The sequence below is a fragment of the Halictus rubicundus genome, chromosome 18, assembly GCF_050948215.1.
Source record: "Halictus rubicundus isolate RS-2024b chromosome 18, iyHalRubi1_principal, whole genome shotgun sequence".
In the NCBI taxonomy this organism is placed as follows: domain Eukaryota; kingdom Metazoa; phylum Arthropoda; class Insecta; order Hymenoptera; family Halictidae; genus Halictus; species Halictus rubicundus.
The window spans coordinates 8,356,194-8,368,720 of record NC_135166.1 but is presented as its reverse complement, the minus strand read 5'-3'; the positions used below and the strand labels follow the sequence as shown (position 1 = coordinate 8,368,720).

General features: G+C 40.2%; 1 protein-coding gene across 14 annotated transcripts in view; it reads right to left on the bottom strand.

The window, feature by feature from the left end:
• Positions 1 to 12,527, bottom strand: part of Mtd (TLD domain-containing protein mustard) — a 331,444-nt gene that overhangs the window by 63,305 nt on the left and 255,612 nt on the right. For 13 of the 14 annotated variants that reach the window (XM_076803624.1, XM_076803626.1, XM_076803623.1 and 10 more), the window contains one exon: positions 3,168 to 3,396. In XM_076803624.1, the coding sequence (XP_076659739.1) occupies positions 3,168 to 3,396 (229 nt within the window). Of the gene's footprint in view, positions 1 to 3,052; positions 3,129 to 3,167; positions 3,397 to 12,527 lie in introns of those variants that run through there. The other variant, XM_076803627.1, reaches the window with a different exon arrangement.

Genomic DNA, 12,527 nt, shown 5'->3' with positions numbered 1-12,527 from the left:
CTTAGGTACGCTGGGCAATGAAGTATTTAAGTATCCGGAGCAATTAGGTACTCAAAGTAATGCAGTATTCGAGTACCTAAAAATAGTCAAATGTAAAAGGTACTTGAACAGCAGAGATACCCGGAGTACACCACTAATAACACTGTCCAACACCAAAAAAATTTTGCAATACCTGTTGGGTGATTCATATACACTTTGTCATCCCAAAACCGAATCTGAAAGTAGAATTGCTCCATCACGCAACGTTTTCGAAAAATTTTGGTTTTTGTAAAAATGCCCGATTTTGATACGAAACGACGTGTTACGCAAAAACTAAATACGCGAGAAAGTTCAAATTTGAGTCAAGAGATAGAGGGGACTCTCCTCTACATATTCATATGTTCAATTATATTTTTATGTACTTCCTAATAGTTGTAAATGGTTGTTAAAGTTTGAAAATGTGCCGACGCGGGTACTTTGTACGCTCTATTTTTGTATTTATGTGAAAAATCCTTTATCTAGCAGGAATTTACTATACAGGAATGCATTCTACAGACATTTCTGGTAAATAAACCATTCACGAAAAGTATTTGGTTCCCTTAATGTACGAGAAGGATCAGAAAATGTTAATTGACAGTGTGTGCGCGACGCGTTCGCGCCAGACGGCCATTGCAGCCTTTTCGCGACTCGCCAGGGCCGTCGCTATGCGTAGTCGACGTTGGTACCACTCAAGTATGTCTTTGCTTACTATGCTTAATTAAATACATTTTTTTTTGTCTTTTTGGGTGCCAATCATTAAAAAAGATTATAAAAATACGAGTTATATTCACATTTCATTGTGGAAATGCTTAATAAAGAAAATTGAATATAAAAACTTACCTATTTCTGATGTAAACAAATTAAAAATGTTTCCACCTTGCTTGACGTTTGTTCCTGGTATCCCGATTTTCAATAATAAGTGTCCAGCAGTAATCAGCAAGCATCCGCACATAAGTCTTTTCCTTTGTAACGTTTTTCCATTGTTGAAATATCTTGATGAAAGATTAATGCTGGAATTGCATTCCTTGTTTTGATATTAAAATAATTTCGTCATGAATATAACAAAAACAGTCCGGCTGATTTATACACTTCCGCGAGATTTTATCGATTTAATATAGAGCGATCTATGTCTTAATTATGTACTTCGATCAATAAAATCGACAAAAATAGTCCCATTTACATAGTGTTTGGACTTATTTTAATCGGAAGAATCTTGAATGTCCATTGGTATTACAATTATAAAGATAAGACAACAATTACTGAAAATAAATTTTTCCAGTCACCGCATTGCTGCGGTCAATTTTCTTTATTAAGCATTTCCACAATGAAGTGTGAATATAACTCGTATTTTTATAATCTTTTATAATGATTGGCACCCAAAAAGACAAAAAAAAATGTATTTAATTAAGCATAGTAAGCAAAGACATACTTGAGTGGTACCAACGTCGACTACGCATAGCGACGGCCCTGGCGAGTCGCGAAAAGGCTGCAATGGCCGTCTGGCGCGAACGCGTCGCGCACACGCTGTCAATTAACATTTTCTGATCCTTCTCGTACATTAAGGGAACCAAATACTTTTCGTGAATGGTTTATTTACCAGAAATGTCTGTAGAATGCATTCCTGTATAGTAAATTCCTGCTAGATAAAGGATTTTTCACATAAATACAAAAATAGAGCGTACAAAGTACCCGCGTCGGCACATGTTCAAACTTTAACAACCATTTACAACTATTAGGAAGTACATAAAAATATAATTGACTATATGAATATGTAGAGGAGAGTCCCCTCTATCTCTTGACTCAAATTTGAACTTTCTCGCGTGTTTAGTTTTTGCGTAACACGTCGTTTCGTATCAAAATCGGGCATTTTTACAAAAACCAAAATTTTTCGAAAACGTTGCGTGATGGAGCAATTCTACTTTCAGATTCGGTTTTGGGATGACAAAGTGTATAAGAATCACCCAACAGGTATTGCAAAACTCGAAAAAAGTTTAATTTTGTTGGACAGTGTAATAGTCCTCAAATATGCGAGTCATTCGAATGCGTTCAGACAACAAGAAATACAGGAATGCATATTGGTGAACCGAATCGACAGTTTGACGTGCTGAATCGAACGAAGTACTTTCCACGTGCACCGTCAAAGTACCTACGTATTATAGACTCCGTACACGTAAACGCAATATCGTGTGTCAACGGTTACAACACCGGCGACTTCATTGTTGGCGTTTGAAAAATTATAGCGGCTCAAACACGTCAAATAGCGGCGGGGGGAGGGGGGTAGAGAGTTGTTATTGCGAAGGAGGTTGCATTAGCTAAGCATCAACAATAAATCCATCGAATCTCACGCAACGTTGGCAACAATTGTCGTCAGACCGTAGGGGCTTACGGCGTTAAATAGAAAGTCGATCATCGATTGATACCGCAAAGTACCGTGGGAAGAGGTCTTCCTGCTTTGATGGTCGAGAAATGATGCGATATTTTAAATTCTTTCCAACCAAGTCAATAAACGTCAATATCAAACGTTGAAGCTGTATTTATCAGATTTTACAGAATATAAAAAAGCAATTAATATGCGAAAGTAATAATTTTATTCAATGATATGAAAACGAAGTTATATATAGTGATGAAAAGACGGAATTTTGTAATTATTGCTGGAATATTGCAGACATACTCGTCGACCAATTATGAAAATTTTATTCATTTATCTTCATAACTTGACTGGTTGGGAACAATTATGTAGTTCTTCCTGTTTTGTGTGACATTGTGCTGTATTTTCTAAACGCCTCTCATTATATGTTGTCCTCTGATTATCATTGCGAACAAGTGCATGTACTTGAACATGTTTTATGATCATCATTCTTCGTATTCATTCCGATTAACATACAAAATTGTAAAGCATTACTTTGCTAATATTGCGTCATACTTTGAATATATCCGACAACACAAACAGAAACCACACGTGTCATTTCCAATCTATTGGAAATATCTAGTTTTAATCTGTTTCATGACACGAGAACATTTTAATTAATTCTACCTATTTTATAGAAACGGCTCACTGTGCGCCGCATCGATCCGAGCTCTTCCCGATTACGAAAATACACCGCGCACGATAATATCTTGTATGACGACTCGACGGATACTAAAATTACCTTTTTCTTCGGGAGGTAGGTCATCCTGGGACTCGTGGTCGTGGCATGGATCCGGACTGGGCGCGTCGGCCGCGGTTCCGCCTCCTGGTCGACCTTCTCCTTTCGCCGGTACCCATAACTGCTGACCGGGATAAATGAAAGTACTTCCGAGCCTGTTCAATTTGCTGAGCTCGGACGGTGTTGTGTCGAACCTCGCCGCCACCGACGTGAGTGTGTCCCTATCGCCCACCTGTAACGAACAAAACGGAGACACGAATTACTCGCATGGCCTCGTAATTGCTGGACGACCCTAACCGCCAGAAACGTCCCGTCGCGTCCATCCGCCCAAGAAAAAAAGGGAAATAAAAACGAACGACCTCCGCTGCAATTCCCGGTAAAAGGCACTCCGACTACGCGGTACCTAGATCAACTTCAGCTCGATGTGTTTCTGTTTCATTACCCGGAAAGCAAATTAAGAAATTCTCGTGGATCAACCCCCGGCATACCGTAGCACTGTCCCTCGGTTTACGCGTCCGGTGCTGCTCCTTTTACATTGATAATAATCACTTGAATCGAGGATAAACCGTAACTAGCTGCAGATTTTTCTGCGCTTACTGCACCCTTAATAAAAAAATATTATACCATTATTAAAAATATTTCGCCAAAACGCTCTGGAATAACCAAGTACATTCACACTCGCTGTTGCCGTGGGCGCTGTACTCGAAAACACTGAACTTCTCTTTTTCATTGGCTCGAAGTCAACATTCTCGTCATTTAAAATAGTTGGCACTGATGCTTCAGTCTTGTTGTTCTACCGATGATTTGTTTTGTATATAACTCGTGCTGTATACATATAATTTGTGCTGCATTTCTGTGGATTTACATACGAAGTGCGGAAAAGTAAATTTATCTTTTGCGCTGATGCGCTCGATGCGTCATGAGGAGTCGACTAATAAGACAACTGTTCTATCTGAATGATATCATTTTTTCGTAGAATTGCGGGACAAATGTCGGTAGAAAGCATTTCTGTTTTATGAAGTTGAATTACTTCTATTACTTTGAAACACTTTTAGCGAACAGAGGTTCAACTTCCAAGGTAATTCCTGATCCCGAGTTAGCGAACCGCAAATGCAAATCGGCGGCCATGGCTGCGTGCATATAATGAATGGCTAGGTTCGAGCCGACCCGACGGCCGACCCGGAAGCTGATCGAGGATCATCGATCGATCTACATCGACAGGCGGTGTCTGGATGCGTCCCGAAGTTGATACGTCGGGAACGGCGAACCGCCTGGAACCGGGCAAGTATCGGTGAAACGCAATTTCACGGACTGGCGCTAATGCTACGACATAAACCGTACCTTCGGGCACAATCTGCAACCGATCATCCACCGATCAAACCGTTCCGGAGATTCCCGAAGCGGACATCGCGTCTGCTTGGGGACTGTTGCAACTTGAAGCGTTCCGGGAAAATTATTGTAGATTTCCTTCGAATCTGGTTATCCTAATCTGGATCTAACACCAGAACTCGGGTTCCCGTGGTTCGTTGCCGAGGGATAGGTTACAGCGAACTAGTAGAATTAGCTACTTGAGGACCGGCGCCATTGTTCAGCTAAGACCTAACTTGGTCCAACGCCAATTTCGAGGATATATGTGTCCAGTTGCTTGCTTAAACGCAACTCGGTTGGGTCAGGTTTTCGTTCTGTTAAATGGAAAAATTCGGTGAAGAATGAACTATTGAACTCTTTATTTTTGTAAACGGACGACAACACACTTACGTTTATTGGCGTTATTATCCTATTAAAAATTGTAAGGTAGTTTGAACGTTTCGTTCGAAGAAAATAGTGCTCTAATAATTTGAGCAATCACTGTAGTTCGCTTTACTGACACGAGAGGCGCTTTTAGGCGCACGCTTCACGTTGATCGAACCGAATCGAGGGCGCCCGGCAAATCCTATCGGTAATGATTGCAACACACTTGTTTCGCATAGGCAGTGTTTGACAGTCAGTGTTTTCTATATACTTTTTGAAAAATCTCACCGTTCACAGCGTAGACCGCGGTTGAATCGTTGAACTTTTATCATACACAGTGAGTAGTACGTATCGAAATATTTCGCAATGAAAATGTTAGATTGTAAATTTATTTGTATGTTTTTACTTCTATTAGATAGCTGTAAAATTTACGAATTCAAAAATGTCTTGCACAGAGAGACGCGTTGAGACATAACCTTTCAGAACATGTACACAAGTCTTTTGTTTTAGTCACACATGGAACGGATACACGCTTCCACTGCCACCTACCGAAAAGCGCTACGAACTTTCTTTAAAACCCAATATTATTTTTATACATTCACTTGGAGGAGGAATGAATTTTGTAGAGCGGTTGAAGGGTGATACACAATAGTTTAAGCATGTGATGGGTGTACGGGTTATTTTTCCCATACAATTCGGTTTACCAAACAAGTAGATTCACCTTTGTTATAGTCAGACTTTATAATGTTCCCTAAAACCAATGCATAAAATTGCACTTCATTTAACTTCACATTGTCTGGTGGAAGAGATTCCAACGTTACCGATCAGTAGAGTAACTCCTGCCATGATCAGACGATATTAGTAATTTCTCCGTTAATCACCCAAATATCAAATGTGGGAAAACCCTATTGAGCCATTAACTAAATCTCGATTATAAGTATATTCCACAGTAAATTTATCCACATTACAATCGGACACTTCGTTTCACCTTCTCGTGCAGTCTGATTCGAGAGTATACATAATCCACTGTACAGTAGATTCACCGTTATCATAGTCAGACCATCTAGTTCGTTTTCTTTGCGATCTGAAACGGGGCTGTTCGCGATCTACTGTAGAGTAGGTTTGTCTTATCATAATCTGATTGCCTAACCCATCCTGCAGCTCGATACAGGGCTGTAGACGGTCTGTTGTAAAGTAGGAAGTTCTTATCATAATCGGACAGCCTAACCCATTTTCTTTTGCACATCATACGAGGCTGTCCTCGTTCTACTGTACTGTAGGTTCGTATCATGATCAGACAAGTTAGCCTATTTTCTCCTGCAGCCTGATGCAAGGGTTGACTTTACATTAGCTAATTTTTTCTTGCAGTCCAACACAAGGTTGCCCACAATCTACTGTACTGCAAGTAGTGACGGATTAAGCCAGTAGCGGGCCCTTGATAAAATTTAGATTGGGTGCTTCTAAAGAAATTTTAAATAATGTTACTTAAAGTTACTATACTAAATATTTATTAAGAGAAATATTTTTTTTTAATTTATTGTTATTTATTTTTATTTTTTTCTGTAATGAAGCCGAGCCCGACCGAGTGATGGGCCCTAGACATTTGTCTTCTTTGTCTATTGGTTAATCCCCAGTACTGGCTGTAGGCTCATGTTTATCAATTTAGCTAATTTTCTTTCTACAGTCTGATACAAGGCCGTCTGCAATCTACTGTACAGTAGGTAGTTCTTATCATAATCAGGCAGCCTAACTAATTTTCTCTTGCAACCCGATACAAGGTTGTCGACGATCTACCGTAGTTCATCCTTATCATACGATCTAGCTCATTTTCTCTCTGCAGTCTGATACAAGGTCGCCACGTTCCACTGCACAGTAGATTCATCCTTATCACGACCAGCACAGGCCGCGTTATAAAGCTTGACTTAAGGATGTCCTAGTTCCACAGACCAGGGAAACGATCCCTTTCGCGGCCAGACACAACTATCCTGCCGTTTTACTCGGCTCTCGAGATAGCGACAGATGCAAATATTCGGTGAAACCGTTATTAATTATGAATTCTGTAATAACGATACAGAGTGTTACAAAATACAGGCGTGTCGGTAAATTGCACGTCGCGTCGCCCGAAAGGTCATTGGACGTGGATTTGCATAAGAGGCGTAATGTTCCAGCGAATGGACCGGTCTCAAGGCTCTCTTTCAAGGAATTCAATTTTCCGCTACTCGATATCCCCTTGCACGCCATTTCTGCCGGATTATGCAAATAGTTTAATGGCCGGGACACCACCGTCGGGACACACTTGCGATCACAGGGAAAACAAGGGGTGTTATTGTCTTGGTTCAACGAATTCGACGGGAATATGAACGAGAGCATTGAAATACCAATGCGTCCACGCCAGAAAACTTTCTTCCTCTGTCGGTATTTCATATCCTGGAATCTGCGATGTCATCGAGATGAATTGTTTCATCTCTGAAACGAAGTGGAAAGTGGTGGAGAGTCTAACGATCTCGGGGAACTTTTTCGCGATTAAGCGATGTGCAGTTAGAGTCTTTTATCGGTTTCCAATATTTTTTTCAATTTTCAGTAATGCTCGGTTTCGCAAGTAATCGCGCAGGTAAAGAAATACGGTAACGAGCCACTACCCAAGCAAAATGACCCCTCATTCGCTGTCCATGGGTTATTCATTGTCGATGTAACCGGCTAATGACGTTACGGAGAACGTTGCACCGTAACGTCGCAGAAATGTCGCAAGGTGATACTGCTGAGGTATTGCAGTAAACCCGTTACGCGGACATTGTGGTGTAGTATTTCAGGAACTGCCGCCTGTAATACGTTATACCGTTTCAAAGACCATTACAGCACGCGGTTACACTATAACGACGCAGCGCGTCGAGCACAGGTCCTCGAAAAGTTCAAAACGCTCTGCGGTTTCGAACGAAATCCCTTCATTAATTTTACAACCTCGTGATCGAATCACACAACCAATTCGTGAAGCAACGTAACTGCTTTCCGAATAAGTTTATAACAGTCCAATGTTTAGAACTTTTAAATTCCTGTGATTCGCATCAATTTCTATATCTATAAATTATCAACTAGCAGAGGTGAAGGCTGAATTTTACAACTGTGCCTCCCCCAAGCTTTTGGTACCTACTGTACTTATAGTAAACATTAGACAAAATGAAAGAGGAAAAAGTTATACCGTTTTTCGCAGACATTGTAATGGCGTCTGTAACTTTTTTATCTGCATTATTTTTATAGAAATGAAGGTGATCTTCAACTTTTTACATGGTATGCTATGTAGTTTCTGTATGATATGAAAGCATAACCCAAAACGAATTCATTCCTATACAGCACAATGATTTTCAAGGTGATAGAAGGTCAGAAATGGAAGAAACATTCCGTTCGATCCTCGGAGGGACGTGCAAAATTTTCTACGTCACGGTAGCTATCGAAAAATGTTTATGGTAATAAGTTCGCACGAGAGAAAACGTACCTATCGAGTTACAAATTTTGATCCACCCACAGGGTGTTCACCGAAAAATACACGATACATAATTAACGCGAGACATTACTTCCCGTAGAGTAGAATAATAGGTTCGTTTCAAGCAGTTTTCCACGAGAAACGCTTCATTTCTCGAGAACGCTGCCGGCAAATAGATTTTATGACGCTTAAAACGTAATTCGTGTCCCGAGGAAATTCATTAATTATTCCGCGACGCTCCGTCCCCTTCTTCCCGATTACTCCTTGTCCGTCGACGCTTTCCTGTCTCCCATTTAAAACTTTCTTTCGTCGATTCTTCTCGACTCCTCCACCCTTCCCCCCTCTCGACGCGCAAGAAATAAAATCTCGTGGATTATTGAGAACCGTTCCGATCATTTAATCCCTTCAGGGAATTGCTAAACAGATCGAAATCGTAGATTATTAAATTGTTGGAAAATTCCGATATCCCGTGTATAATTGGTATCCTAAAACGTTCTTTGTGTACCTGCAAATTGACTAGGGTTAACATTCAAATACTGCTCGTTTAAAGGACATGTTTGCTACTAAAAACCAGGGATTGTTTTTCTGAAAGAATTGTTGTTATTATTGCATAACTTTGATTTTGATTTTCATAGCATTTCAAAATCTATAAATTAGTTTCCTTCGAGACAGCGAACAATGCAGTTGAATCTTAAAACGCTATAGATTCGTTGCCCATCATTTATGTTTAAAGACGTCGGGAAGCAGCAGGTTACGCGGGAATTACACCAACCGGATTCTGAAAAGCATGCCGGTCAATTTCTTAATTGACAGAGATCTCTTTTTAATGAGAGATCACGAAGCGAAAGGGCGAGTCTGCTGCTTTCACTGAATTCGCTTTTGTCGCTGGATCTTATAGTCCACTTTCACTGTTTGCCTTTAGTCCCCTGGTATTACATTCAACTTTTCTTTTACAGAGTAGATAATATCTACACATATTATGTTTCTCAAAAGATCGTGTAAAAAATAGTAATGAAAATTTAACTGCGTCAGTTCTGAGATATGTACAGTGCATTCAAAAAGTATTTGAACATTTTCTGATTCTCGATAAATTCACGATATTTAGTCGTTGTAAACGGGAGACATCAATCTTCAAATCTACGGAAGCTTCATTCACGAAAAAAATTGTTTCTAGAGACGCAATATTTTTATTCCATTTTATCACGGCGCACCTCACCACAAAATCTGAAAAAAATCATGAACAATGCCTATACCTAAACACCGATACTGTTAAAATATAAATGATTTTGATTTTGTTACAACCAGGATCTTCTACTTAAAAATCTGAATTAATTACAGTATATGTATCTAGGTATTTGACATCTGTTAGATTTTTTTCAGAATTTCCGCATATGACTAAACACGTAAGATCCAAGGCCAAAAACGAATCTTTTCGATTTTACCCCGTAACTACCCTCCCGGTCGAGATACGAGGTTAAAATTTGACACTTTTTTCTTGATGCACTATCAAATGGTCCATTAGCATTTCAATTGGCAAAACTTCCACTCAGGGGACCAAAAATGTTCAACTTTTCTGAATGTAATATTATACAATTTCACCAGAAAATGATAGAATTTTAAGTTCTGATGCGCAGAATTGAAACTCAATTTGGTCCAAGGACATGTTTGACCATCTAATCCGGCTGTGCCCTTTAAACTTTCCTTCAGTTTCACACGTATCTGCTTACCCATACGTGTCTGTGGAAAGATCGAATCGCAAGAATGATTTTGCACGAGAAAAACCTCAAGACAACACATTAATCTATTACTCACGAGTTACACACGGTCGTTCGTTACGCTAGATCCGTTCGAATAGATCCCGAGCTGCTTTCCTTTCCCGTTTACATCCGTTTTAAGCGGTATCCCGACGACACGGGAATGACAGATGAACGTCTCGAGGAAGACGATATCTGCAGCTGCATCGATTCCAACATCCACGGGCAATCACGAGCGGCAATAACGCAAGGCCGGCGCACGTGCAACGATAAAAGTGACTTAGGCATGACACTACATTAACCGCCTATCCTGGACATTAACGTAATATCAAGCGACTCGTGCGCGGCTAGATTACACGCGATTATTAATCCGCGATTCGCGACCAGCTTCCGTGATCAACTTTTATTAACGACTTCGCTAATCCCGGAGCAACAGGGCATACGTGATCAGTCTAGCCGCGCTTAGTCGGCCTCCGAACTAATTTCGTCGTAATCGTCGGACTTGCTTTCCGATTCCATAAACGATTCGGTGATTCATTTTTACGACTCGAAGGAATTGAATTTTAATGGGAAATCGGGGAAGAGATTGAAAGTTAATGATTGCTGAAGGATGCTCGAGTTCAACTGCAGAAACAGTTTTGTAGAATCGTAATTTTTTCTGAAGTTCGAGTGACCGATTTTTACGATTTTTACAATTTTATAGGCAGGTTTGATGTTCATTTTATAGAGAGAGATTTTAATAGGTACATCATAGTGAAAAGATTGAAAGTTAGTGGCCAGAGAAAGAGATATGAATCAGTGTTTAACCAGCTTGAAAAATAATGTTGCATGGTCCATGAAGTTTGGATAATTAATTTTTGAGGGGCACGCAGCCGGAAAATTGATTTTTAGTAGACGCAAAGCGAGAATTTGATGAATCAATGTTCGGAGAGAGATAGCAACGCTACAGGAATGACTAAAAAATGACTTTGATCGTTGGTACACGTGCGAACATGTGGCACTGGGTTAAGGAGTCGATTTTCAAGAGGCGCCGCGCCGGGTGAAAAATTCCGTCTTTCGGTCCTCGCAAAGTCGCCGGTTGTTTTTCTCCGTGAGAAACGAGGTGCTCGTTAAGTCCCTCGAGTTTCCCGGGGACAGGAGGAGAAAAACTTGCGACACCGTTTGCAGTTCATCATCAAAGCGCCGCATTCTGAAGGAAGATTTCATACCCGAGATCCTTTCAAACCGGAGATTTCCGCGGCTTTCGCGAGCCACCTTTGGCCGAGTTCGCTTGAAACGGTCCCGTCGATGGCGAGGATGCTCAGAAGTCGTAGCGAACGAACGGCCGTTAATTGCCGGCGCGGCGTCGCGTCGAAAAGAAAACTTCCATTAAGTCCAAGAGAGTGAAAATATCTGGAATTCGTTGATCTGGAAACCGTTCGCCGCGAAGCTGTTTACCAAACTATCTTTATCGGCGGAGAAATTCCAATCGGGACGATCCCGCCAATCTGTTACAGTTCTTGAACGTTGCTAAACGCGTTCTTCAGTTTCGCTTGACTTTCTTGCTTTCGATATCGCTACTTTCATCGCGATTCTTACTCGATCGAAACGCGATCGTTTTTCGCGCGTCCACAATGGCAGTCTGTAGTTCTCTGCGATTTTAGCCTCTCCAGGGATACTGGCACATATGTACAGTCCCGGACAAAATGATAGCACATGCATGCTATCTTCAATTTAACGCACAATATCATAATTGTTAGGACGCGCAGAGACGAAATATATTAGTAAATAAGGTTGACCTCGCTAGCAACTTACAAACTTTATACTTATATTTCCGCAAAGCAAATTAATAATGGGTGTATCCGCCTTTATTTTCTACTACTTCGAGCATCCGATTTGGTAAGGATTTATATAGCTTTTTAATTGTATCTTGCGACAAATTACCCCATTTTATATTAATAGCTTCTTTTAATTGTTGAATATTATCGTACTGTTTTCCATTCTTACATACAACTCGTGCGAGTTTTCCCCAACCATTTTCAATAATATTCAGGTCATAACTGATACATATTCTCTTTGAAAAAATTGTTCTACGACTTTAGCTCGGTGAATGGCAGCATTGTCATCTTGAAAAATAAATTTACCTTTGGTAATTCGTTGTGCATGTTCGTTAATTTGTTGCGAGATTACGAATGAAATGAATGAAATGATCAATGAAAACAAAATATTCGTCGTATAGAAGCACCGATATACTATAAGAATTGGAATAATTGTGAGCATATGCGAGTGATGAATTACGAATAATGAACAATTATTCTCCGAATAAACTATTCGATTAAAACGGATTTATTCGAATCATTATAAATATTTATTCGGAACAATTCGAATAATACCCAACTCTAACGCAAATAACCAGTCCAC